We start from the raw sequence: 24,811 nt of genomic DNA, 5'->3' as shown, positions 1-24,811 counted from the left end.
GAATAGCTGTTTCCAAAGTGGCAAACAAAGTATTTAGCCATTGAAGAATATGTCAAAATTCTACTGAAGTAGCATAATAGTACTGATTCTTCTAAAAAATAAAATATATAAAGCTTAAAACACCTAAAATACAAATGCATATTTGTTACCTGCCATTCTCTTTACAGTATTTTGGCAGTTAGCTGCACCTACAATCCTTTTTCAGGTCTGGCCAGTGCCACCACATACCTTCCCCTCTAGACACACACCTACATCTTAATATTTACTGGTAACACTACCGAAGTTATTACAATGTTTTATGACTAAATGTCTTGTGTTGTCTATAGAAAGTATAAATATTATTTATGGTCTCATTTAGCTAAACTACATTTTCCACACAGTCACTGTGATCATGAAACTACTTCCTCATGTAGCTCTCCTTCAGCAGTCTTTGCTCAACCCACTGTGCACAAGGCTCTGGATGAGGCGAGTGTGGCAGGGCTGTCTGTCTGCCTGCCAGCCCTCTGCAGACTTCAGGATTGGCTGCGTAGCGGTCCTCAACATCAACCATATTGTGTTGACGGTCGATGGAAGATTACATCGGCCGTGGACAGCAATTCGGTCTTGCAGAGGTAAGTTAAGCAAACATTGTCTTAAATTTCGTTGAAGTTTTGCTTTTGTGTAATTGTGTGGAGAAAATAAAAAGCTTCACTTAAGCGGAAACCGTGACAGACGAGTTCGCTGTACAAGCAGAAAGAAGGAGAATTGTCATCTTTCCGAAAGCAGCTGGGAATGATTTGAGCAGAGATGGAAACAACTGTTTATTTCAAGATCAGAAGAGTAGTTTACACGCTTAAAATACGACTTTAAGGCACTTGCGGGGATCTGGCTGGGACTTTGGGCACAGGCCAGGGTTTTTTTCCTTCTTCATTCCACCCACAAATAGTGCTCAGTGTTGGTTTCTGTTAAAACTTCCGATTTTTCATAGATCATGAAGATGTAGCTCGTCTCTCTTACAGTTAAGCTACACATAAGGCATGCGTTTCGTGTTGCGTAATTGTAAAGAGAGCTACAGGCGTGCGGGGACGGGCTGCAATGTTGGGTTTTATTTTCAAAGAGCCTTGTAAAAAGCAGGGGCCACTTGTGGCAACACACACACACACACATACAAAAATGCACTTGACTACAGCTGCACAGAAGAGATATTAGGCTGAAAGCGTATAACGCGAGTTTGTGTGCGTCCACAACCTGTTTGGCAAGCAGTATCTCTGCATGCACTTACACAGACAGATTCATAAACCCGAGCTAGTACTGTAAACGTTTAGTTTATAAGGCTACTTACTTTGAATGGAGGAATGGCGACAACACATTAATCAAATGGGGAACACAGTACTGCTTCCCTTCTCTGCAAGGCCTGGAGAGTCACTTTCACAGTTTAGCAGCCACTTTATCTGACATTTCTTAGCTCCAGTCTGACTTGCATGGCTTTATCAGTAGTTTAAATCAGTTGACTTTTTCTTTCTTTCCACTGTGTAGCTTTTCTTGATATTGTGTAATATCTCACCTGTTACTGTTGTTCAAAAAACTTTACGTTTTGGTGCCTGGGTAGATAACTTTTTTCAGATATGGGGAGTCGGCAAACATGCTGGTATAGTTCGGGACACTTGACACTAAAAGGAACACTTGTAAATTAACCAAGTATACATTTCGTTCTGAATGGTGTGAAATTGACTTGAATTCAGTTTTCCGTACTGAAGCACTACTGAAATGCTATTTGTGCATTTGTCAATATGTAGCCACTTCTTATTTCTTATATCCTCAGTGTATTAATTCACCAAACCTCCTGGTTTGTCCCAGACCTCTCTCACTTTATTTACTTAATTGCATAATGTATTCAGAGCATTAGTGCACCAGTAGCTCCAGGGATGATGATCCAGTGTGATCTGTGCATTTCATCAAAGCAATGTCTAGAAGGACAAAATAATAGAGTAGGCTGTAAGTATCTTGGATCTTAATGACTCATTTTATTACACCCCCCCCCCCCCCCCCCCCAAAAAAAAAAAAAAAAAAAAGGTTTTAAATGCCTCTTTTAGAGGGGATGATGTTGTCGTGTTGTTCCTGGAACTATGGCACCTATAGAGATTTGTTTCTTCCATTAGAAAGTTTTGTTAATTTAAGATTATTAGAGATGCTTTTAAACTGAAAGCATTACCATACAAGCACTCATTGAGCTTTGTTCCATCCTCAGTAAGAAGCAGGCTTTATTGCTCATAAGTAGAGCCTCTTGAAATCTGCAGTGAAGTCAAGTATCCTTAACTGGGGAAATGGACTGTATTCTTGAAATTACTTTTAACTGAGGACAGTTTAGAGCACTTTACATTTACCTATGCTGCAAGAGCGCCTGTATCAGCTACTGGGATAATGTTTGGATACATTGTGGGGGCTCAGGGTTAGGATTATGTGTCTTGACCTTTAGTATCTTGCTGAAAGTTACTTGACTGCGTGAGTGATGATGACTAGAAGTGGTGCTTTTTGGGATCCTGAAACTTGGAAAAAAATCCAATACTTTCACGTCAGTGCCATCACATCTTCTTTGACTTGACCTTTTCAAGCTTTGTCTATTAAGCGGCCTAATAAGGTAGCTGTGTGTAAATATGTGGTGTTCCTGTGTAACCTTATTTTGGACTGAACCTGTTACTTCTCTGGATTACAACCTTCAAAAAGAGCAGCACTGTGTAGAAAGTTTTGTTCTACTTTATGTCCGGGTTTCATTAAAATCGTTTGAGGTTTTGGTCATTGCACAACAGAGGGCAGCCTCGTGAGTGTGCTCATATCGCCCCCGGTTGTATTTCATTCATGTGCCTCGTCACAGAACTAGTATTAGCTCAGAGTTCTTTTCATTCCACAGTGCGCAGTGGGCCGAACCCAGCGTCAGTTAGGAAGCGAGGAGCTTCCACTTCTGTCATCTCCTAAAATAACTCAGAAAAGACATGTTCTAAGAAACATCATACCATTTCCTTCTATGAAGGCTATGATGTGAAAAGAAATGCACCACTGTTCAGATGCATTTGTGTAGCATGTGCGGGTAGTAGTAAAACCAAAAAACTTGTTTTTTGTGCTCTGCTCGGTTTCCTGTGTAAAGCATGTGATTCTGGCACCACTGTGTCCGTCCAGTACTGAAATTCACGACCATGTGCTTCATGTGCCATTAATGTAACCAGCCAAAGCTATAAACAGGCACAGTCACAAATGAAACAATGATTTATGTGGTCAGGAAATGCCAGAGTGGTTAAATTCCAACGCTTGATTAGTATTCCTCCAATTCAATGTCACTATTCATTCTGGTACTCTACGTTTTTCCCAACTGCATATCAATCATGGGATAATTATTTTAACTTAACAGATGTACAAGTTAAAGTGTTTCTTCAAATAAGCATTAGCTGTTGCATATTTTCCGATGTTTTTTTCACACTATTGAAGCATTTAAGTGACACAATTGTGTCATCTCTGTTTAACCTACACTATATGAGTCATATGCGGTCTGATGTGTGATCACAAAGCATCTAAAGTGACTGAGTGGCCTGCAGGCAAGTTCCACTAACACTCATGTGACTGTGACATACAGCAAAGGATGAGTCTCTTCTCTTCTTTTCTCTTCTCTTCTCTTCTCTTCTCTTCTCTTCTCTTCTCTTCTCTTCTCTTCTCTTCTCTTCAGCCTAATGAGTCTAATAACAGTGTTTGATGTTTGCATCTATATTAATACCATATTTGAGGTTGTGTGTTGAGATGCAAAAAAAATCAATAAGCATTTGAACCCCATGACATTCCTTCCTGAACTCTATTGAGAGTCCTGAACTCTATTGAGACTTCCCTGTGTCTACACAGGGAAGTGTGTAATATATAGACTATATAGACAATATAGACTGCAAGCCGTATTATCACATTAATACCACACTTTTTGTGCACTAGGCTGCTGTGTAGTAGATTTATATGCTGCTGCTTTACACCAACACCTGCCTTTATTTTGTCATATTACATTTTTACAACTGAAAAAAAAAAACCCACTCTGGAACCTATAGACTTATCCATGTTTGTATTGGTGATGCACTGCCAACATATTCCCCTTACATATATAAGTGCTGATACCTCAGCCAACCCACCAACCCTGGGTTGACTTACTGAGTTGTGTTACCATTCAGCCTGACAAAAGAAGTATAAATGAACCTAGATACATGTTTCCAAAGATAAGGAAAATATATCTTGGGTATGTTGAACTTGCTTTATAGTACATGCTTTAGGTGTGGTTGTGATGTCAATGGTAACAAAGAGGAAATACTGAGACACAACTCCGCTCAGACTGTGAATCTGATAGGGCTGAATATGCCCGAGACACAACAAGAGTGCCTGCTGTGGTTGTGAAGACTACAGAGATGGTGTGTAACCTTTTCAAACTCTTATTACAGTATATTACAGCAGCACTTATATATATGTGACACTTAAGTTAATTTAAAATTTGACATGCCACAACAAATACATCAGCATTTCAGGTGGCAATTTTGGAATATGGAGTCATCCACTTGCTGTTACGAGCTAGACAAAAAGATTGATAGCTCTCTCATATCTGTTAGTTTAAGATCAAGCTACAACCAGCACCAACTTAGCTTAGTACGGAGTGGAAACAGGGAAACGGTTATCTTTGCTTTGTCATAACAGAACTCACCCACAAACACCTGACTAATGAAAACGTGTCTGGTATGAAACAGTGCAGACAGCCTCTGTTCTATAGGGAGGTATAAGAACAAAAATGTGACTCTGTTCCTTTAAAGATGCATTTTCCTAGATTATTTTTGAGATTTACTACAGTTGCAGCCCAAACTGCTGATGCTGCAGTGACTAAACACTGCAACATGATGTAATGGGAAAACATCTTAGACATAGTGTTGGTGCATAACAAAAAATAACCCGTGCATTTCCAAAAAAGTCACACACTGAAAGATACTTAATACTTAATCTCTGGATTCAAAGCTTTAAGACTGTTTAATTTTAGCAGGATCTGTGCAGAATGAGTAAAAATACACTAATACACACTGCATGCTAAAGTATTGTAATGTAAATCACCATGCTATTGCTAGGGATGCATTTAAGCAGGGCTAGAAAACATGGAAGGATTTTGCTGTTGATCTCTTAAAGGTTAATGTTCTTGTGTTTCAGAATGTTTCGAGGAGATATAGAGGGATGTTTGTTTTTTGAATGCTTGCTTCATTCTCAGTCATTTATCAGTCCCATCACCTGCAATGACTGTGTTTAAATCTGTGTTTGCTTTGTTTGGGTGAGTGATGATTTAACAGAATAGGCATTTCTTTGATGGATTAGCCAGTTGCAACAGTCTCCGTTAAGGGAAACAGTGGCCTTTTATATGGTTAACTGAGGTAACTACCCAGACGTGTTTTTTCCCCTCACTGGAGACTCGATTCTGGTAAAGAAAAACAGCTGAGTACATGAGAATAAGCCAAGGTGTCTCCTTAAGACGCTGCTCTGTTGCTGTAGTTGGATGGAAAGCGGAGACATGAGGGAGAGTATTGAAGTGCAGCTGACGGTGGCTTGGCAGACCGCCTCTGACTGTGTGGTGAAGCAGGAAGTTTGACACTGAGAGCACAGGAAGCGTCTGCTGTGGAGCTATGCTAACCTTTATGTCCAGCCACATTATGGGCTGGAATCAATCAATTCACTTTCAGTTAAATAACAGCTGCACCTGATATTCTGTCATTAAAAAGCAGGGGAAAATAAATATATATATATATATATATATATATATATATATATATATATATATATATATTGTGTGTGTATATGTATATGACACAGTCATGTCCCATTCACCACACAGCAGCTGAAGACACCAAATTGTAGCAAAAAAGAAAATGTTTTGGTGTCATCACTAGGCTTCAGTTTGCAGGATGCAAAAAGACTGACAAAGATGTTAATGTTCCTAGCTGGTTCATCTCAGTACTCACTTGACTCTACAGCACTCAGGTGTTGCATACCAAAGAGCTGTTAATTTTATAAAATATATAAAAAATGTCTCTTGATAATAGTGTAACATCTATTTATCAATTAGTGAAATTGGCCATTAAGGCCACCTTTAGAATCTTAGATCTTAAACAGTCGCACAAAATAACACTGCCTTTCTATGTAAAGAAGTATCGAAATCTGGTTGTGCAGGAAGGTCACTGCAACCAAATAGGTCATCACATCTTGTAAACTGAGTGAAGAGCAAGCGAGCGAGGGTGCGCTAATTCCTCTTCTCTGAGGTTTCACCTTTTTTATAGTCGCTGTTTGTATCACACACAGTGTGCAGATGATCTTTACTTGAAAAGAACGTCCTTTAAAACATGAATTGCAATGCTGATGAACTACTGCATTTAACTTTTAAAAGTATAATATATTATAGATACATTACTTCTAAAAACTCTAGAAGGACCTTGTTGTGCTAGATTATATAACAAAAAAAAACTTTGCATATTTCTTCTTATTTAGTGAATTTTGCTGCCTCAGTGTACGATTGCATTCTAATGATATTGCTGGACTCCTACCTGGATGAATAACCTCCACAGAGGTCAGATATTTGCTGGATTTCTATTGGCCCAGACTTCTTTTTAAACTCCAGCTCCCCTCCCCCTCCACCAGGTGGGGGAACTGAAAAAAGGAAGTGGTGCACGCTGTATGTATGCTCTGTATGTGTTTAAGAGGGACTTCTCTGAATATGTGATATGCAACTTTAGAGGAAGTGGAATCAAGAAGTCCTACTTGGTAATGAATGTGTGTTGAAGACTTTTAGATGCTACTAATCTTCCGTTTTTTTCCGTTTTCAGCTGTATGTGGCTGCTGTTCGCATTTTGCCTTTTTATGAGGAATGAGCTAAGGTGCTTTTTCTACTGTCTACTGAATATACTGCTGATTCTTCTATGGACACAGATTGAGTAAGTCCATTCACTTCTATGTTCTTTCCACTGTTTTGCGTCACATTAAAAAAAAAAAGACTCTAAATCAGCCTGAAGTCTGTTGTTAACCTGGCGGCCCCTTTTTTGGAGTAGTTTAGTTGAAGTTATGAGCTAAAAAATAATTTGTTCCTATGGTGAGGAAGTTTGAGGGCAAAGCCCAGTCTTGGTTAAAGCCAGCTGAGCATCCGTTAGAATTCATTTCCTGGATTCTTTTAGTAATGTGAAAGTACATTGCATTGAGAAACTAGATAAAACAAATACATTAGGTAATGAATGCTGACCTTTTACAACATAACACTCAAAGTTTAGGTTCTTCAAAAGCAATTAGATGGATAAACATAACACATTGACTTCCTGGAGTTGTTAAGCCCACATTAGCAGACTTGCTATATTGTACATGATGATGATCTTACCGGGCCCCATTTAGCTCTAGCTTATTGTGGTCTTTCGCTGTCTTAAGCCTGGTCTTCACCGTAACAGGTGAGTTACTTAGTATGCTGCAGATTCAGCATACTAGATCAATTTCTTTGCCCTGAAAAGGTCTTTATTAGGTTTGGATTTATGTTCAAGAATATCATGTTTAACAAGGATATTAGTTTTGATGCATTTAACTGAATCTGAGCACAAAGAATGTGAAACAGCAGTACAACAACACAGTAGTTCAGCTGGCAATAATTATTAAGGCAATAGCATAACAGAAACACCACCAATATGCAGTCACATGCTTTCAATGCTATTTTCTGGTGTATTTTTTGCCTTAGCCTTATTTTGTTTCAGCTCATTGGGCTGTGACTCAGGAGCCTACATTTGTATTTGCAAACTACAAATGGGCCTTTCTGCTCTTTGAGGATTAATGATCATTGTGAGTTTATATTCACAGTAATCCTCAAAATTCTAGCAAAAGATAGATATGCATGCCTACATCTTAGATTATCATTATTATTATTATTGATTTTTTTGCACCACGTAGCTTGACTGTCAATTCAGTATGTTATACAAGAACATTATATGTAATAATATAATGTTTCTCCTACTTCCCTGTTATATTTTCTAACATATGTTGTTAGAAAGTATCCAACTGTTTTTGAGTTTCATCTTCACTTGTGTGGTCATCTCCTATCTGAGTCTTTTGTGCATGATCTGTTTTTAAATGACATGCTGCTGCCCAAACAGTGTCTCTGGAGTCTATATAGCCTTGAGGTGACTGTTGTAATTTGGAACTATATAATTAAATATAAACTGAAACATAATAACTACATGTCCAGTTACTTTGAAAGCCCTTGCAATCTGGCTGTTGTGTTAAAAGAGGTCTTTGAATAACCAACTCTGTGGGTAGTTATAGAATGTACCATCAATTTAAAAAACATAATTTTTTTTATTTAAAAGGACTGTATTGAATCATCCTTCAGCCTGCTTCAGAAAAAACACACATGATGAATCGTAAAACAAAATCTTTGAATGGTAGCCAAAGTCAAGGTAAATACATTGTCTTTTTTGTAGGAAGTGGTGTAGGTATGGAGGAAAACCAGAAAAAATGGTAAAAGTGGTTAGAAATCACATCACGTCGCCGAGTGGTTTCATATGCCTGTCCAGTCTATATTTGTCTTATGTGAATTTTGTGCAATAACCTTTTTTTCCTTTTCTGCTTAAATGTTGTCTGTCCATATTTCAATGCACGTCAGGGGAAAAACACAAATCCACAATACTTACAATAACGTTTTTTGAAGAAAAACTTAGGTGTTTTTTTTGTTGTTGTTGGAGGAAGACACATTCCCATCACAAACTATTTTCAGCTTTTAATTCTATTTTGGAGAAATGTTTGAGAGGTAAAATTACCCTGCTGAGTCGAAGACTAAAACAGCAGCAATGGAACCACATCTGTCAACATTCAGCTGGTGTGTGTGTCAGCGGGTGTGTGTATGTGAACACACCACAGGATGTTAGCTTAGCCACTCAGCACTGTTTCTGCTTAGTGTCAGACACATTTATTACTACCCTGGGCTTCTTGTAAAGTGTATAATATTACAGTTTTCCTGCAGCTCATGTTTAAAATCACCTCACATTCGGATCCTTTTGGAATTGGCATCAAATTTTTTGTTCGATTTCCAATGCATGAAAATGTTAAAATAGTAATTTGTAGTTATAGAGTTAAAATTTTTGAAATACACAAAATGTGTCTGATTTGTCTTATCGTTTATGGTAACTTAACACTCACTACTGAACCTGTTTGCAGCTTGGGTGGAGTTGAATGAAAAGTGATTGCAGGCTTCCCCTTAATGATAAGCCCGCTTCCACCCAACATGACCCCTTTGAAATTATTACACATGCTTATACTGACAAACAGCTTTTTAAAAAATAGTTTATACACAGTCTTCCACATTTCTTTACTTCCATATGAATGTAGAATCAATCTTTGGAAAAGTTACTATTTTGGCCATTCATCTGCACGTAATCAAAATGTTGAAGTCAGTTTGAGATAAAATCAGCTTTTATTTATTTATTTATTTATTTTTTGCCTGTCCCTGTGTGGGATTGTCAATATTTGTCAATGCCATTTCCATAGAGAAGCACTGTCCACCCTCCCACCCTGCAAGCATAGTGCATGGCACAAACGCAAAAAACACAACAGCTCTTATCAACATTACAGATGGAGAGAAACGCACACTGGTGAGTTCATTTCCCACGTGCAGGAAAAGAATAACAAACAATGTATGTAATAACAGTAAGGGAGCCTTGTTCACATACAGTGATGAATGACTTTTGGCTCACGGTAACGGTGAATACAAGTGGATGGATACCAGAATACCAGCTATATTATCAAGTCATTAAATGGTCCTTGTTTCTTCTTTACTTGTTTCTTTTTGTCTTTGTGCTAACCTGTTTGTTCTTGTATACGTGTAAAACCGAAGTGCAATTTGTGGAAAGAAAAAAATAACAAAAGGGGGGCGGATTCCTGCTCTAATTCACGAACCACAGCGTTCCTGTATGCTCTGAAGCCTGATAGTGTTTGTTACTGCTGTGCATCTAACATTTGTGAACTTTAAATAATCAAGTTTAGAGCTTGAAAATAAAATCACAGCATTTACAATATTGTGATGTATTTTTTTAATTAATCATTATGCACAATATTCTAAATGCCATATATTTCTTTTCAGACATTCACCATCGCATGCAATAATGTAAATGCTTTAAGATGCCAGAATTAAATTTCCCTTCCACTTAGCTAATTCCACTTAGCTATTTGGCTAGTTGTGCCATTTAACTTTAACAGTGAATATGAAATAATGTCAAAATACAGGAGTGCAAATTTCTAAGCTCCATAAGAAAACGCTCAGCTTTGATGATGGACTTTCTGGCTTTCATGTGGAGCATGTCATGTCACCCCTCTTTTATCCAGAAAGGGACAGAGGTGATTCTGTTCGATTAACTGAGAACAGTAGTAGACTTCTGAAGTCTAAAAGTTAATGTGTTAATGTATGTGAATTCACTCTATAATGTTATTTTTACAGTACCAGGCTTTAACTGTGAATGATGCAGTGAATCAGTCAGATTAGGGTTATTCTTGCCACACAGAAGTGTGGCTGCTCCTTTGTATCTGCACATCATAGCTCCATCGCTTATGAAGCCAACAACCTGTGCACGTTAACGTTTTTTCAGAGACACCCTTTAGAACAAGAGTTTTCAACTTTGGGATATCACAAACAGCAACCCCGAGGTATAACGGCTATTTAACAAGTTGTAAAGAAAAGCTGCAGATCTGATCTTTGTAGAGAATTATTGCTGATCAGGCACATTTTAGACTCAGCAGCCTCTTTGATCAGAAATATTTTTTAGAATTTTTGTGACGTTCCTATGAAATTTGACACTCTGAATCCTTTTAATTTCTCTTTTCATTAGATAGCTTTCTTGTTGAAATGGCAACACTATTATGGCGGTATAATAAAAAGTCCAAATGGTATGGGAGTTAGATGGTCCTGTATATGCAGTGCCATCTCTTCTGTTTACAGACCACAAGCACTCAAAGTCAATTTCTAATTGTATTGTGGTTTGCGACATAGACTATTTGAAGATATAGTGCTAAAAATCAGAGGGTTTGTGGGGGTTGTATTCCTACGAGCCGTAATACATATTTTTGCAAAGGCTGTAGCATGTAGACTGGGGGGTCTGCCCATCCATTTTCACAAAACAGACAGAGATACAATCCCTCTGCTTTCTCTCTTTATGAATAGACACTTCTCGCTAAATTCAAAGAGGTTAGATGTGTGAGCATGTATGTCAGTTTGTATGTGCATGCACGTGTGCACAAGTGTGTATGCACGTGAGTCATGTGTGTTGGTTCAGTGCAAAGATGCCAAGATGAAAGTATAATGGGGCCGATTAAATTTAATGTGTTAGTGGGAAAACACTTTGACTGGCATTCGGTTACCGATAACTCATTGCAGCAAGCCCAGCCAGTGGTGCTTTGGGGACACATAGACGTGACTTAATAAGCTACCAAAATGTGATGTTTCCATTTTAGGGAGCCTTCAGTCGGTAAAATGCATCAAGTTAGCGAGTCACCAAGCAATGAAATGTGGAGATCTTAACAAAAGAACAAACTTTGTTCTTCTTCAGGGTAGCAGTCACAAAGTCTGTGCTTTGTAATATGAATTTGTGTATGTATGATTTTACTTAAGCAGTAAATCTAATGAGGATGTGGAGCACAGGGGGTTCAGTGGCGGGATGAAGAAGCCTTTTTATGACCATTTGTAAACTGAAGCATATGTTAGAGGTTGAGTCTGTGTTTTCATGGAGTCTCTTCAAAGTCCCTCAAATCTTCCTCCCTGCTTCTCCCTTCTTGCTCCTCTCTGTTTGTCAAAGGAACCATTGTGAAGTGCTTTGCTAATATTAGGCTATGTGTGAATAAGAGAGAGGGAGAGAAGTTTTGAAGCGCATTTTACCATTTCATCACACAAGCCTGTTTCCTTTGGGGAAGTTGATGTCTTTCTGCAGTTAGTCAGAGCTGTTTCAGCATTATTTAAAAATGCAGCTAGCACACAGCTCATAATGCAAATTAATTCTTGTTTTGTTGTTGTCACCTTAAATAACTTACATGCTCACTTTCAACTATATAAAACCAGAAAGGTGGTTTTAACCACAGCTTCACTCCCTTGCCAACACACGAGAGTGGATGGATTGTGCATTGAACACAATGACCAGTTGTCAGCAGTGAATGCACCCAACAATTAACTGCACTCTTCAGATATTGCACCAACTGACATCACACGAACTGTGTACTAGGGAACTGGCAGGTGGAAAATCATTCAACTATGTCGGAAATTTGCATTCTCAAATGCATTCTGTCAGGTATTCAGGGTTCAATGCATGTGTGAAAAATGTCTTTGGTAATCCTGACGCTCACTTACCAGTCTTCTATCTGCAGTTGTATCAGTGTAATTTCATCACTGGGAGAGGAAATGAGTTGATGCAGCAGTCTTGGTATTTGGCAACTTAGCCATATTTGGAGAAAATTTACTACAGATAAAAGCAAGATCAGACATCCCTTGGTTGTTAGTCCTTTACTGATTACCAGGATATCATGAATTAACCTCTTGCTAGTAATCTAATCCTTGCGCTGTCTACTGTGATTTCAATGTTATTTTTTTTCTTTATGTAGCATCAAATCACAACAGCAGTCACCTCAATTGTAAAGCAAAGACCCTACAATAATACACAGAAAAGGAATGCCTTAAAATAGCATTCTTTGTAATGTCTTTGAGGGGAATTAGGGGACTTCTCTAGCTTCAAAAATAAATCTGTTGTATAAAAGTCTATAGACCAATAGGCTTAGGGGCTCACTCATGAGTTTCAAATCTTTTTGAATACTGCATAATTTTTATTGTATGATTGCAGGTTGTATGAGCATAAAATCACACAGTTTACCAGACATTTAATTTCAGTTTCTTGAGTTTTTCAGTCTCATCCAACCCTCATCACAGCCAAACGCCAAGATGGATGAGGCTTCACAGCAGGACTTCACTAAGCACTAGTAGAAATCACAGTTGTGTCTCTCTCATACAATGTCTGGTGGTAACTCAAAAAATGAATTGAATTTAATAATTCTGTGGGGTTGGCTTGGGCCAGCTTCATCTTATCAAGACAACTTGGACAATTCTATGTTTCAAAATTTATGGGAGCAGTTTGTTCAAGCATGCCTGTGCCCCAGTGCACAAATCAAGGTCCCTAAAGGCATGGGCTGGGTGCCTTTAGAGACCTTGATTGTGGAAGAACTTCATTGGGTCGCACAGAGTGCTGACCTCTACCGCACCGTACACCTTTGGGACACATTAGATTGCAAGTCAGGCCCTGTTCTACAACATCATTATCTGTCCTCAAAATGCTTGGGAATTCTGGATGAATGAGTAAAAATTCCCACACACATACTCCAAAATTTTGCTGAAAGCCTACCCGGAAGAGTAACGGCCTTTATAACTGCAAAAGTTACTCCACCTATTTAAAGTGGATTGTCCTAAAAGGTTGTGTAGAAGTGTAGGTGGCTTCGTACCTTTTGTCTATGTATAATTTCTATGATTATCATCTACTTGTACCACAGTAGAAAGCGCAAGGATAAATTATATTGCAAGTATCAGGATATAATGCTTGTCTTCAAAGCCAAATACATTGCTACTGTAAGAGGAAAACTCGTTTAAAACAAATATATATGTCATTAACTAACACGTTAGTTTTTCCTGTGTATCAGTGTTGACAGAGCTACTCTGTGATCACAGAGGTTAGGTAAGCTCGGGCACAGTAGGCAAGAGGTCTTTCACAATCTTCAAAAACACCCCACACGAACTGATACATTATATTTCCAAATAAATGTTATACACTGAATTTTTCAACTCTGTAGTTTTTAAAACAGAAATATTTAGGAATTGGTGAACATCTTTGTGCACCAACACACAATTTTCTTCTAAATCCTCTCTTTACTCTTCACCGAATCTGTATTCTTATTACTGCTAAATATGACTAAAGAATGTATGAAAGGAATTGCAAATGAGAAGTTTCCAATTTCTGAGTGACTTAATTACTTGAGGTGGTGTGATATACCAGCCCTGACACTGATGCATGTTTACGGTACATGCTGTCCTCTTTAGACTCTGTTCTCACTCAGTGTTTTATCGTTTGTTTCTGCAGCATTTACAGGCTTTTTCTTGCTCTACATTGAGAAATAACTGCCTAATGTTTCAACTTCTTACTAATAATCATGTTGAATATTATTGTTATTGTTTTTTTGCTATAAACATGTTCTTTTGTCCCTGTAACAGATATACAGTTGTTATAATGGAAGTAAATTTGTATGACATTTGCTGTATCCCTATAACAACCCCAGTACGAGATGGGGATCATTTTTGAAGACCCATGTATGCCTTAAAATAAGATTTGTGTTGCTAGCTTTAGGAAGCAGACAAAATCTAAACTTCACTTTTCGCTGTTTTGAGACACTGAGAGCGACAAAGGACGCAGGAACCAGTGAGACTGGGCGATAGGGAAAGGGCATTGAGTGAAACTGTCCGAGACTGAGAAAAGAAGGCTGATAGTTCATGCAAGGGTGAACATGAAGGCACAAAAAAGGAGGAACATGGGGGTTATACACACATGCAGGGTGTGTGTGTGGAGTTGGGGTGTGGTTTGGCAAGTCACAGTTGAGAGAAAGAAAATGAGGTAGGAGAATATCAAAATGATGCGTGGCTGCGATGTAGAGGCATCGGATGGCAACCGGATGGCTGCGGTTCTTGAGGCGCATCGTGACTTCCTGTTTGTCAGCAGCATACAGGAAGTAAGAGGCCCCTTGAGGATGGTCTTTTTTTATGCGTGCAAATAAAAATGAAGTGAGAACGTGAGGTGTGTATTTTTGTGAGATGAAACAGTTGATATGGATAAATACAAGTGAAAGTTAGTCAATAAGGTTAAATGCCTTTTGCCTACTGTACGTGGCCTCGCCTAACCTCTGTGATTAGAGTAGTTATGTTGACACTGGTAAACAGACAAACCAATGAGTTTGTTTGTTATTTGCATTCAGACTAGTTTGCCATTATGATAGCAATGGATTAGGCTTAGAAAATAAATATTATATTATTTATATATTCATCTTTGGAGTAAATCAGTAATCACAACCCTGCCTTGATTGCTTCGTGGCTTTTTTTACATCAACCTTTTTTATCAAACAGGTAATTTAAACTATCCACTCAGATATCGACTCAGAAGTCTTGTTCATTTTCAGTTTATTTGGGGAAGTGTCAAATGTGAGTGACGCACTGGGTTTCTGACACCTTCCTGACATCATTTTCTCTGGTAGTAAACAAGTCTTACTCTTTACTGGAATCTTAGTCCTTTTCTCATAGGGTGAAATGTGACTGGTGACATGGCCACTTGCATTGGTGTAGTGTTCTGGATACATTGCATTACAGACAGGGATTGCATTTATTTGCCTCATCGATGAGAGTTTACATTCAAGAGATCCAATTGAAAAGAACTTTTAAACTTAAGCACGTAATGATGGAGATCCAGCTCATTATTTTTGTTTTTCTTTGCCATCCTTATGACACAGTTACTGTTATACAAACAGACAACTGTACTGAACATTTCTATCTGACTTAACTCTTGAAATGCAGGTAAACCAGTATACTTGCATAACTACACGTCAGCGGTCACATAAAATAATCTTAGATTCAGTTAGATACATTGGTATCTTGTGATAGGTTAAGAAAAACTGAATCTCTCCCTCGTGAAAAACAACGCATAGTGGATGCTTGAAGCAAATGAGTTTAGCAAGTTCATAGTTCTGCCTGATGTTAGAACAGAAAGCTGCCGCTGCACAGCTTCATGGACATGAGAATCAGTGGTCTGCAGCTGTTTCTACATCAGCCATGTTCAGTTTGTCCTTAAGCTGCATGCATTCACTATTCACGTACTGTTTTTCTTTCCCCTATTTTCTTCTCAGTGGAAAAGAGCAATGGTAATGAGAATAATAGCAGCTAATACATTATCACAGTCACAGGATGGTGTGTTAATCATCAGTATTTTATTATAAGCATTATAAACTCTTGGACTTCCCATTGGCATTTACACAGAATGAGCCCTTGTAACATTGTCTTCTGGCTTTGTAAAAATAAACTCTTTATATAGATTTACAACACTTTTTGAAGCTGTGGTTACAGGAACTGAACACTCAAGTTCCTTAGTGATGAAACTTTTACTGTCAGTTTGCCGTTGTATGTGAGATCGATATCAACTGATTTGTTGTTATGACCTGCTACTCCTCATATTTCTGGAAAAAAATATTTCCTTCTCGAGCGATCTTGTCTCCGTCGTTTACTTTCAGTTCCTCCAAGAATTCAACATAGCATAAATACATGACATTATAGTGCAAAGGGTGATACATTTTCCAGTCAGAACCACTTTTATTAGTAATGTTTAGTTAAAAAAAGACTCGACTAAAGAGGAAGTCATATCATAGAGAGCCTTTGCTGCTGTCTTTGCAGTTGCTGGACTCCCCCACTGATTTGTACAGCAGGCTAAAACCCAAGTGGAGCTCAGATGTAGTGAACGAGCACCACCACGATAAATGATTGTGATGTTGTGCGATCCCTGCCAGTCAAACAAAGTAACCTACAGTTTTTGTTTTTTTGTTTTTTTTGTATTCTGCATATTTTCAGACTTCTCACCAAATTTAAGGAAATGAAAGTAACTTTCTTTAGCCACTGTTTTTTGTGTGCAAAATATATAGACGCATGCACTTCAGTGCAGTCAGCTCATAGTATCTACTGTACTTGTCATTAAATAAACTACAGCTTAAAATACTTTAAAAAGGATTTCCTTGTGGTATTTTTCTAAACAGTTATTAGCATCCATATATAGTCCTATCAATCCCTGCTAGTCTGTGAATGACAGAGATTTTGCTAGAGAAATGATCATCAGAGTGTGCTTTTGCTGTCTGGCACGAACATAATGAGAACTGTTACTTCCACACCAACATTTTGTAGTTAAACCTTTTGGTTTGTAGAAACTAGTTGAGGAAGTCAGAGAGTAACTCACAGCACAATACTATCACATCAAAGCTATGTATAATGTTGCGTTCCTGTGATATTTGAAACACGAAACAGTTATCTGTAATCTACACACATAAGCCACACTATTAGGTACACCTCGCTACGTATTATATAGTTGTGGCAAATTTGTCAGATGCACATCCAAGATGCAAATCTTCTGTTCCACAACATCCCAAAGGTGCACTGTTGGATTGAAATCTGATGACTGTGAAATACATTTGAATACAGTGAACTCACTGCCATATTCAAGCAGCCAGTCTGAGATGATTTGAAATGTGTCATCCTGCTGGACGCAGCCATCAGTGGCTGGATGGACAATAGCAGGTTGGCTGTGAAGTTTAAACAATGCTCAGTTGGTACTAAGGCTCTAAATGTGTACCACCAACCTGAACCACTGGCCAGATTGGATCCATGCTTTCATGTTGGTGAAATTCTGACTCTACCATTTGAATGTCATGGCAGAAATTAAGACTCATCAGACTAGGTAACTTGTTTCCGATATTCATTCATGCAATTTCGATGAATTCGTATGAATCCTCAGTTTCCTTTTTTTAGCTGACCTGAGTGGCAACAGGCGTGGCCTTCTAGCCCATGTGCTTCAAGGCTTGCTGTTAATTTAAAGATCCTCTTCTGCTTAACTTGGTTTGTAAAGAGTTCTTATTTGAGTTACTGTTGCCCTTGCATCAGCTCAAAGCAGTCTGGCCCTGGCATCAAGAAGGCATTTTCTCCCAGAGGACTGCTGCTCACTGGAAACTTTCTCTTTCGGACCATTCTCTATAAACTCTAGAGACGGTTGTATGGGAAAGTCATAGTAGTTCATAGGTTTCTGAAATACTCAGACCAACCGGTCTGGGACCAACTGCCATGCCAAATTCAAAGTCACTTAAATCACCTTTATCACTCAATCAGATGCTTCATTTGAACTTCAGCTGGTCATCTGTTTCATGTCTACATTCCTTAATGCTTCGAGTTGCTGCCATGTGATTGGCTGATTAGATTTTTATGTTAATGGGCAGTTGAACACGTGTACCTAACAAACTGGCGAGTAAGTGTATCACAAAAACCGTGTAACTGAAGGAGGAAAAAAATGTCCCTAAAAAGGCAAAAAGCAATGGCAATCACTACATTGTGATGTCAGCAGCATACAGCATTTTTGTCACTATTTTTGTGATTCAGTTTTGTTTGCCGTCTGCCATTTTTTTACTGTCTCTACCATCCTGTGGTGGAGTCATGAATAATATAGTCATCAGAAAAGCCTTTAATTGATAAACAAATTGTAAGAGGAAACACAAATGTACTGCAGTGCAAGCATCCTGCCTCATCCCTAATGGGACACTGGGATGCTTTAAAAATGCAGTCTGCTGCTTAAGAGGTCCAAACATAATTCAACATCAGCTTGTTTTCCCTGTTTTTCAAGAATGTCTGTGATCTGTATTCCAGGGTGCGGCATCCAGTGCAGATAGAGTAAAACAGAGGAAAGCAGAAGATGCCAGGACCACCTCCACCACCGCCACCTCCAGCAGCTCCCCCTCCTCCTACTTTTGCTCTTGTGAGTTTTTGTTTTCATTTATCTAAATCAAGCCAGATCTGTTGCTCTGTTCTACTGAGCTAGAGACATCTTGTGGCCATATAATGTCATAACAAATCTTTTTTTTTTGTTGTTATTTTTCATTCATAGTTTCATCTACATGGCCTGTCACTTTAAAGTTGAAGTAATTTAAGAAATGACAGTTTTCTCTTTCTTTCACTGACTGTTTATCCATCTCTCTATAAAATGCTATAAAGTAATGTAGTGTTGAAAAGCTTGCTCTAGAAATCTAAAAGCTTACAATTGACTAGGTACCCTGCCAAAAATGAAAGAAATGTCAACATTTTAATCACATCCTCAATGTAATAGATTGACCTTACCTCTTTGAGCATTTAATAGCAACAGCATCTTCACCGTTTCACACTGAAGAATATGTGTTGGAGCTTTTTTTTTATTATTTCAAAAGGAAAATGCTATTTAATTTCCAGAAATTAGTCTTTTGTGACAGACGAAAAGACCACCCACTTTGAGGCATTTGACTGGTTGAAGGCATGGCAGATAGCAATCAGCAGTGATGCGACCAGCAGAAAAAGGGCAGTGTAATTTCTGCCAAGAATTTGAAGGGAAAAGAAAGCTTAAATATGTATTGAACACTGGGTAATAATGAACAGTATCATCCTTTGCTGAGTTGCGTTGTCCAGTAATATCTGAAAAAGAAGTGCAGGCATGTTCAAAACAACAATATTAATGTTAGATGTATTATAAATCCCTTAATCAAAAATATATCAAAATAACTTGTAACCTTGATTTTAACCACTAACATTTTGCTTTAATGTTAATTTAATGACATCTTTTTCCAATTAAGCATAACTAATTACAATTACATGTATTTCTCAATTTGCTAGTGGCTTCCCAAGGCTGACAGTGTTTGTGTGTCTTTTTCAGGCCAACACAGAAAAACCAAATCTAAGCCGTTCAGAGCAGCATGGAAGGAGTGCTCTTTTGTCTGATATTGGTAAAGGAGCCAGACTAAAGAAAACTGTTACAAATGACCGCAGTGCACCCGTATTTGACAGTAAGTCGATGTCATTTCAGTGACTATTTCAGTTATGATTGCAAAGGAGAAATAATGGGAGTTAGTCATATTAACTTAGTCACAAGTAATGAGGAAATAATATGATTCAGTAATGAATGTCCTCCACATGTCGCAAGAATGATTAACTCAATATTTGTTTGTTTTTTTCTATCAGAACCCAAAGGAGGAGGAGGAGGTGGGGGAGGAGGAGGAGGAGGCGGGGGAGGAGGAGGAGGATGTGGTGGTGGGGCTCCTGCTGGCTTAGGAGGCCTGTTTGCGGGTGGGATGCCAAAACTGAGATCTGCAGCGAACAGAGACTCCAATGGTAAAAAAAAAAAAAAAAAGATACAAAACAATGACAAACAACAAAGAAAATTTTGTGCAATCTCGTAGTTTATTTTTCCGTTTTGTTCTCTGTCAGACTCGGGACCCAGCCGAGGACCCATTCTCCCACCTGGAGGCCGATCCGGTGGCCCAAGCCCTTTTGGTGGTGGTGGCCCAAGCCCTTTTGGTGGTGGTGGAAGCCCTAGCGGCGGACCACCTAGACTTCCAGGAACCCCTGCTGGTGGCCGTAGCAGTGCCCCTGATCTTCCCAAGGGCCGCCCAGGTTTTCCATCCAGGCAAGACTCTCCAGGAGGTGCTCCTCCTCCCGTACCCAACACACCTCGACCTGCTCAGTCCTTCCCATCTCGTGGGGGCCCACCTCCACCATCACTCCCCACAGGACCAAGGCCGGGCCATGGATCTCCATCTGGACCACCAAGCATTCCATCAGGGAGGCACGGCCCTCTTCCTCCGCCACCAGGAGGTTCCACACCAGGCCCTCGAACAAGCTTCTCCTCGCCTCCTCCACCTTCAAATAGCAGCAGACCTCCCTTACCACCTGCTCCAGGAGGGAGGCCCCCACTTCCTGATGATCGACCGCCACCACCACCTGCCCCTGGAGGACACCGGCCATCCATACCACGTGACATGCCGCCACCTCCTCCTCCTTCAGTCAACTCCAAACCTTCTCCGTCTGTTGCTTCTTCCTCACCTTCGCGTCCCACACCCGGTGGGGGTGCACCTCCTCTTCCACCAGGACGTCCAGGGCCTCCTTCCTTACCTCCCACCCCAGTAGGAGGTGATGACCCCTCACCTCGTCTACCCCAAAGAAACAGCTCGCTCAACAGGTACTGACAAAGTTTTATCTGATATGCCACCTGAAATCTGTTAAATCTTAATGGATGACTGCAAGAAATAAGAAATGCAGCGGTGCATTTCTTATCAGACAATGTGAGCATGGTATCTACTTTGGTCGACATATCAGAGTTTGCATAGATTCAAATCTAATAGCTGTTCTATGATGCTGCAGTTCACACTTCATGCAAAGGAACCAGTACCTTCCTTAAAAAGGCCACTCGCAGTTTGAAAACTTAAGTTGAATGTTGATAAAATCTTTTTTTTTTCTCGAATTTAATTTGGCTTTAAACTAAGAGGTTTCCTAGTCTAGTCACAGTCTAAAACATACATACCACTAAGCACTTACTCTAGCTTTGGAAGGTTCCTGTTGCTACTGAGGTGGGAAACCTACTGTTAAATTAGGTGTTTGCTTTGCTATTAAGCAGTAGGTAATCGTCCCAAACCACAAAATAAATGACAAACAGATAAAGCAAAATTAAGTACACAATAAAACAGCAAACTTGCAAATTGCAAGGAAAAATAAAAATAAAGCTAAACTACCTGTCCACACCAAAAAACACAAAATAATGTGTGTATCTATAAAAAAGTTAAGTCTACCCCACTCCTCAGCTTTCAGGATGATCTCATATCGTCGTGTTGGTGTTTTTGCTGGAACAACATAGTAAATGTTGCTCCAGGATCAACATTGCAAGTGACCAATCACATTGTTGTGACGTTATTCTTTGGCGCGCCAAGCCATTCGTGCATTTATGAAATTCCAATGTTGCAAGGACAATATCAATTCTGCTTAGTGTTTATTAAAGGGTTAGGGTTAGGTAAAAGTATGATGTCACAATATTCTGATTGGTCACTTGCAATGTTGATGCTGGAACAACATTTACTATGTTGATCTGGGAACAACACCAACATGACAATATGAGATTGTGCCAGGTTTCATCTCTTAGCTAAACTCCACCTGGTGTCTGCTTACAACATTGGCTGATTTAACAGATGGCATTCAAACATTGCTAACTGTGGAGAACAGAAGGAGAGGTGCACACAGCAACATCCAAGTTTGTTTAACTAAAATGGCAAAAGTGACTGGGGTGCAAATCTGAAAGAAGAGCGATTAGTGCTTGATGCTCTATGAAGTTAAATCTGTATGTCGTATTTCAGATATGCAGTTTAATCCTCAAGGTTTTAAAGTAGTGTGCACAATGATTTATATTTCCTAAGGGATGTGTGCTTAAAAAATAGGGATACTTTAAAAAGGATTAACATAGATTAATATTACATTTATCTTCGCCAGCCATAGTCCAGCACCACCACCTACCCGGTCAGGACCTCTCCCTCCTCCTCCAAATGAGAGACCACCAGCTCTTGGAAGGAACCAGTCATCAGTACGCTCGGGTAAAAAAGAGCTCACCTGTTAATTGAACTATGAATTACTGCAGCATTCTAATTTTATATTAGACATATTTATGATATAGCATGCCCATTAACATCAAAAGTTACTGGATTTTATGCCACTTTGGATCATTTAACATCCTATTGTTTTTTTCTCCCGCTCCAAAGGCCCTCTACCTCCTCCACCTCCTGCAGGTCGACCTATGGGACGGCCAGGCCCAGAGCCCCCTCGTGGTGGACCCGGAGGCAGGCCTCCCCTTCCTCCTGACAGGCCGGGAACAGGAGGTGGGTTTCCTCCACCACCACCCATGGGGAATGGTTTCCAAAACCACAACCAAATACAAGGTGAGAAAAACCTTTAATATGTCATTAAGGTTTATTTGAGTAGTCTATAAAATAATTTTGCTACTTTATGGCAAGACGATGCAAAAATAAAGAGGAAAATAGCACTGAAGTATGTCGAGTCTGTTTAAGGAACAACAATAAAATCCTAAAACCAGCACGTAAGCCCATGTGTACCAGTGGTTACTTTCCAAACAGAAGAGGCTAACTCTGACTTCTAAAGGACTTTTTCAGACGATATCCTTCAGCACTGTTTTTAAGACGTAAAGTCTGTTATGTTCAGTTATGGCAAAAGAACTCACTCACCTCCGCTGCAGTTGTTTTTACTCCTTTAACCAAAGTAGTAAGATTGTAAAACGAGTTTACAGGGATCCATTTTTTAAAATTACATTTTTAGTCATGTTTCATCCAATTCTAAACAAATACAATATCCTTTATACATATACTGTCATAAAGCTAAGTCATTCTCCTGGAGAAATTAACACTGACACCTTCATTCTTTCCATTAATAGATGAGTGGGAGGGTCGGTTCAATTTTCACCCAGTGTCAGACCTTCCTCCACCTGAGCCCTATGTGCACTCCCAGAAGACCTACCCCAGTAAGCTTGGCAAAAATGAAAGCAAAGGTGAGTTCTGCATGTTATCTGCACTCAGCATCGTTAGATGATCTTCATGCAGTTTTCAGTTTGCTTAGTAACCTGTTAAAGACACTGACAGACCAGTGCATAACATTACATATTTTAACATTACTTTGGACATGAGCCACTTGATCCACAGTCCTTTACAGCACAAAAAACATCAGAAAAAAGGAAAGAATACAAAACAGGAAAAAGTGATGCTGATTATAACATTACAAATTAACGATATATTATTGATTTAATATATTCAATATGAGATTCTAATCAAAGCAAAGTAGTTTATCAGCATTCCTTTATGGTTTGTAAATTACTTCTGATGAACTGACATCTGACATTGTAGCTCCTCATTTCAGCCCAGGCCACGTTCTGGTACCAGTCCTAATTGTGTTGTCTGTGGCCTATTACTACTAGCCTCAACATTAATTTATCTCTCTTATAATCGTCTGCAGTACTTTTCCGACATTTGACAATAACTCCCATTTAACTCCCAACATCAAAGTTTGCTGTCCCTCCCAGTTCATTACTTTGCTTTTGTAATCTTCTTTTCAACAATCAATCAATGTCCCAACTGTAAAACGTCACAACATTCAGTTTAGTTCTGTTAAGTCTTTCTGGCTATAATCAGACTACCTTACAATATTTAAGCATTTGTGCACCATTAAATTAAAAATATTGAACTCACTAAAGATTTTGGCTGATATTTACATTATATTAGTCCAAACTTCCAAACAAGTGGGAAAACTGTTGATCTGGCTTGTCAGACACTGCCATCTGGTGGAGGAAAACATGCTCTGTTACTAAAGAAAGCACTAACTTTGTGTGTCTTTGATTCTTTGCAGGTTCTGGTAAAAAGGAAAGAGGAGCACCTCCTCTTCCTCCTATACCCAGGTGAAGATAAGATGGAAGCTATCGCAACACTTGGAACTACCCCCTTTGTCTACCTGCCCTATTTGTCTTTTTTGTTGCGCTCATTGTGCTTTGACCTGCAGCATGTAGTTCAAGTAAGAACTGCAACATGTAAGATGGACCTGAAATACAGTTGTCCAAAAAAAGGACAAACTCACAATGTGGAGTTTACATCATGTGCCTCTGTAACAGCAGAATGACACATTAAATGACCAAAGCATGTTTATATTTTGGTACACTTTGTCTAGGTTTACAACCATGCCGTTTTATTTGGGTGTCCTGAGTCATAGCTGCCTCATGAGCAACAGTGGTTTCATGACCCTTTATGCACATCGACTTTATTCCAATAACTTATTTAGTCTTTGCTTCCAATGTTTGGATTGCATAAACTGCTTGCTAGTTATTCCATTCTTATCAACCAACCAGTTACACTTTTGAAAAGGAATAGAAAAGCATACTTGACAAATGTGGCATGTAGCACATGTGACTTTCTGGGACTATTTATGGATTAAAACGGATTAAAAATCTTATGACTATATTTTAGTTCCAGGATTGTTGTGTAGTGCAAGGCTTCTTATGCAATCAGTCATCTTATACAAGTGTTGAAAAGCTGCAAGCTGTTATTTTATGAACCAGTGTTTCCCTAGTGCCTTTTCTATTCATGATTATACTTAAGGTTACTT

General features: G+C 39.0%; 1 protein-coding gene across 3 annotated transcripts; it reads left to right on the top strand.

The window, feature by feature from the left end:
* Window positions 1–455: 455 nt before the first annotated feature.
* On the top strand, window positions 456–24,255 carry wipf1b (WAS/WASL interacting protein family, member 1b). Of its 3 annotated transcripts, XM_085296217.1 has the most exons (10): window positions 456–611; window positions 6,852–6,959; window positions 18,512–18,620; window positions 19,545–19,674; window positions 19,850–19,999; window positions 20,096–20,846; window positions 22,145–22,245; window positions 22,411–22,587; window positions 23,097–23,210; window positions 24,062–24,255. In XM_085296217.1, the coding sequence occupies exons 3-10, from the start codon at window positions 18,558–18,560 to the stop codon at window positions 24,112–24,114; spliced, it is 1,539 nt and encodes a 512-aa protein (XP_085152343.1). In that variant the 5' UTR covers window positions 456–611; window positions 6,852–6,959; window positions 18,512–18,557; the 3' UTR covers window positions 24,115–24,255. The 3 variants fall into 3 exon arrangements, with proteins under 3 accessions (XP_085152343.1, XP_085152345.1, XP_085152344.1); XM_085296219.1 differs by lacking the exon at window positions 6,852–6,959; XM_085296218.1 differs by lacking the exon at window positions 456–611 and having other exon boundaries at window positions 6,757–6,959.
* Window positions 24,256–24,811: the final 556 nt, after the last annotated feature.

The sequence above is a fragment of the Mchenga conophoros genome, linkage group LG13 (genome assembly GCF_057382185.1).
Source record: "Mchenga conophoros isolate Kocher_MC1m ecotype Shallow Benthic linkage group LG13, M_conophoros_male_GT1.1, whole genome shotgun sequence".
NCBI classification, from domain to species: domain Eukaryota; kingdom Metazoa; phylum Chordata; class Actinopteri; order Cichliformes; family Cichlidae; genus Mchenga; species Mchenga conophoros.
This window is presented reverse-complemented; position numbering and strand designations above follow the sequence as displayed.

Excerpts from the sequence above, each read along its gene's own strand:
- wipf1b (XM_085296219.1), top strand. The coding sequence starts at position 18,558 with ATGCCAGGACCACCTCCACCACCGCCACCTCCAGCAGCTCCCCCTCCT. Across the intron at positions 18,621-19,544 it reads CTCCTCCTACTTTTGCTCTT|GCCAACACAGAAAAACCAAA; the intron begins GTGAGTTTTTGT and ends TGTCTTTTTCAG. Across the intron at positions 20,847-22,144 it reads AGAAACAGCTCGCTCAACAG|CCATAGTCCAGCACCACCAC; the intron begins GTACTGACAAAG and ends TATCTTCGCCAG.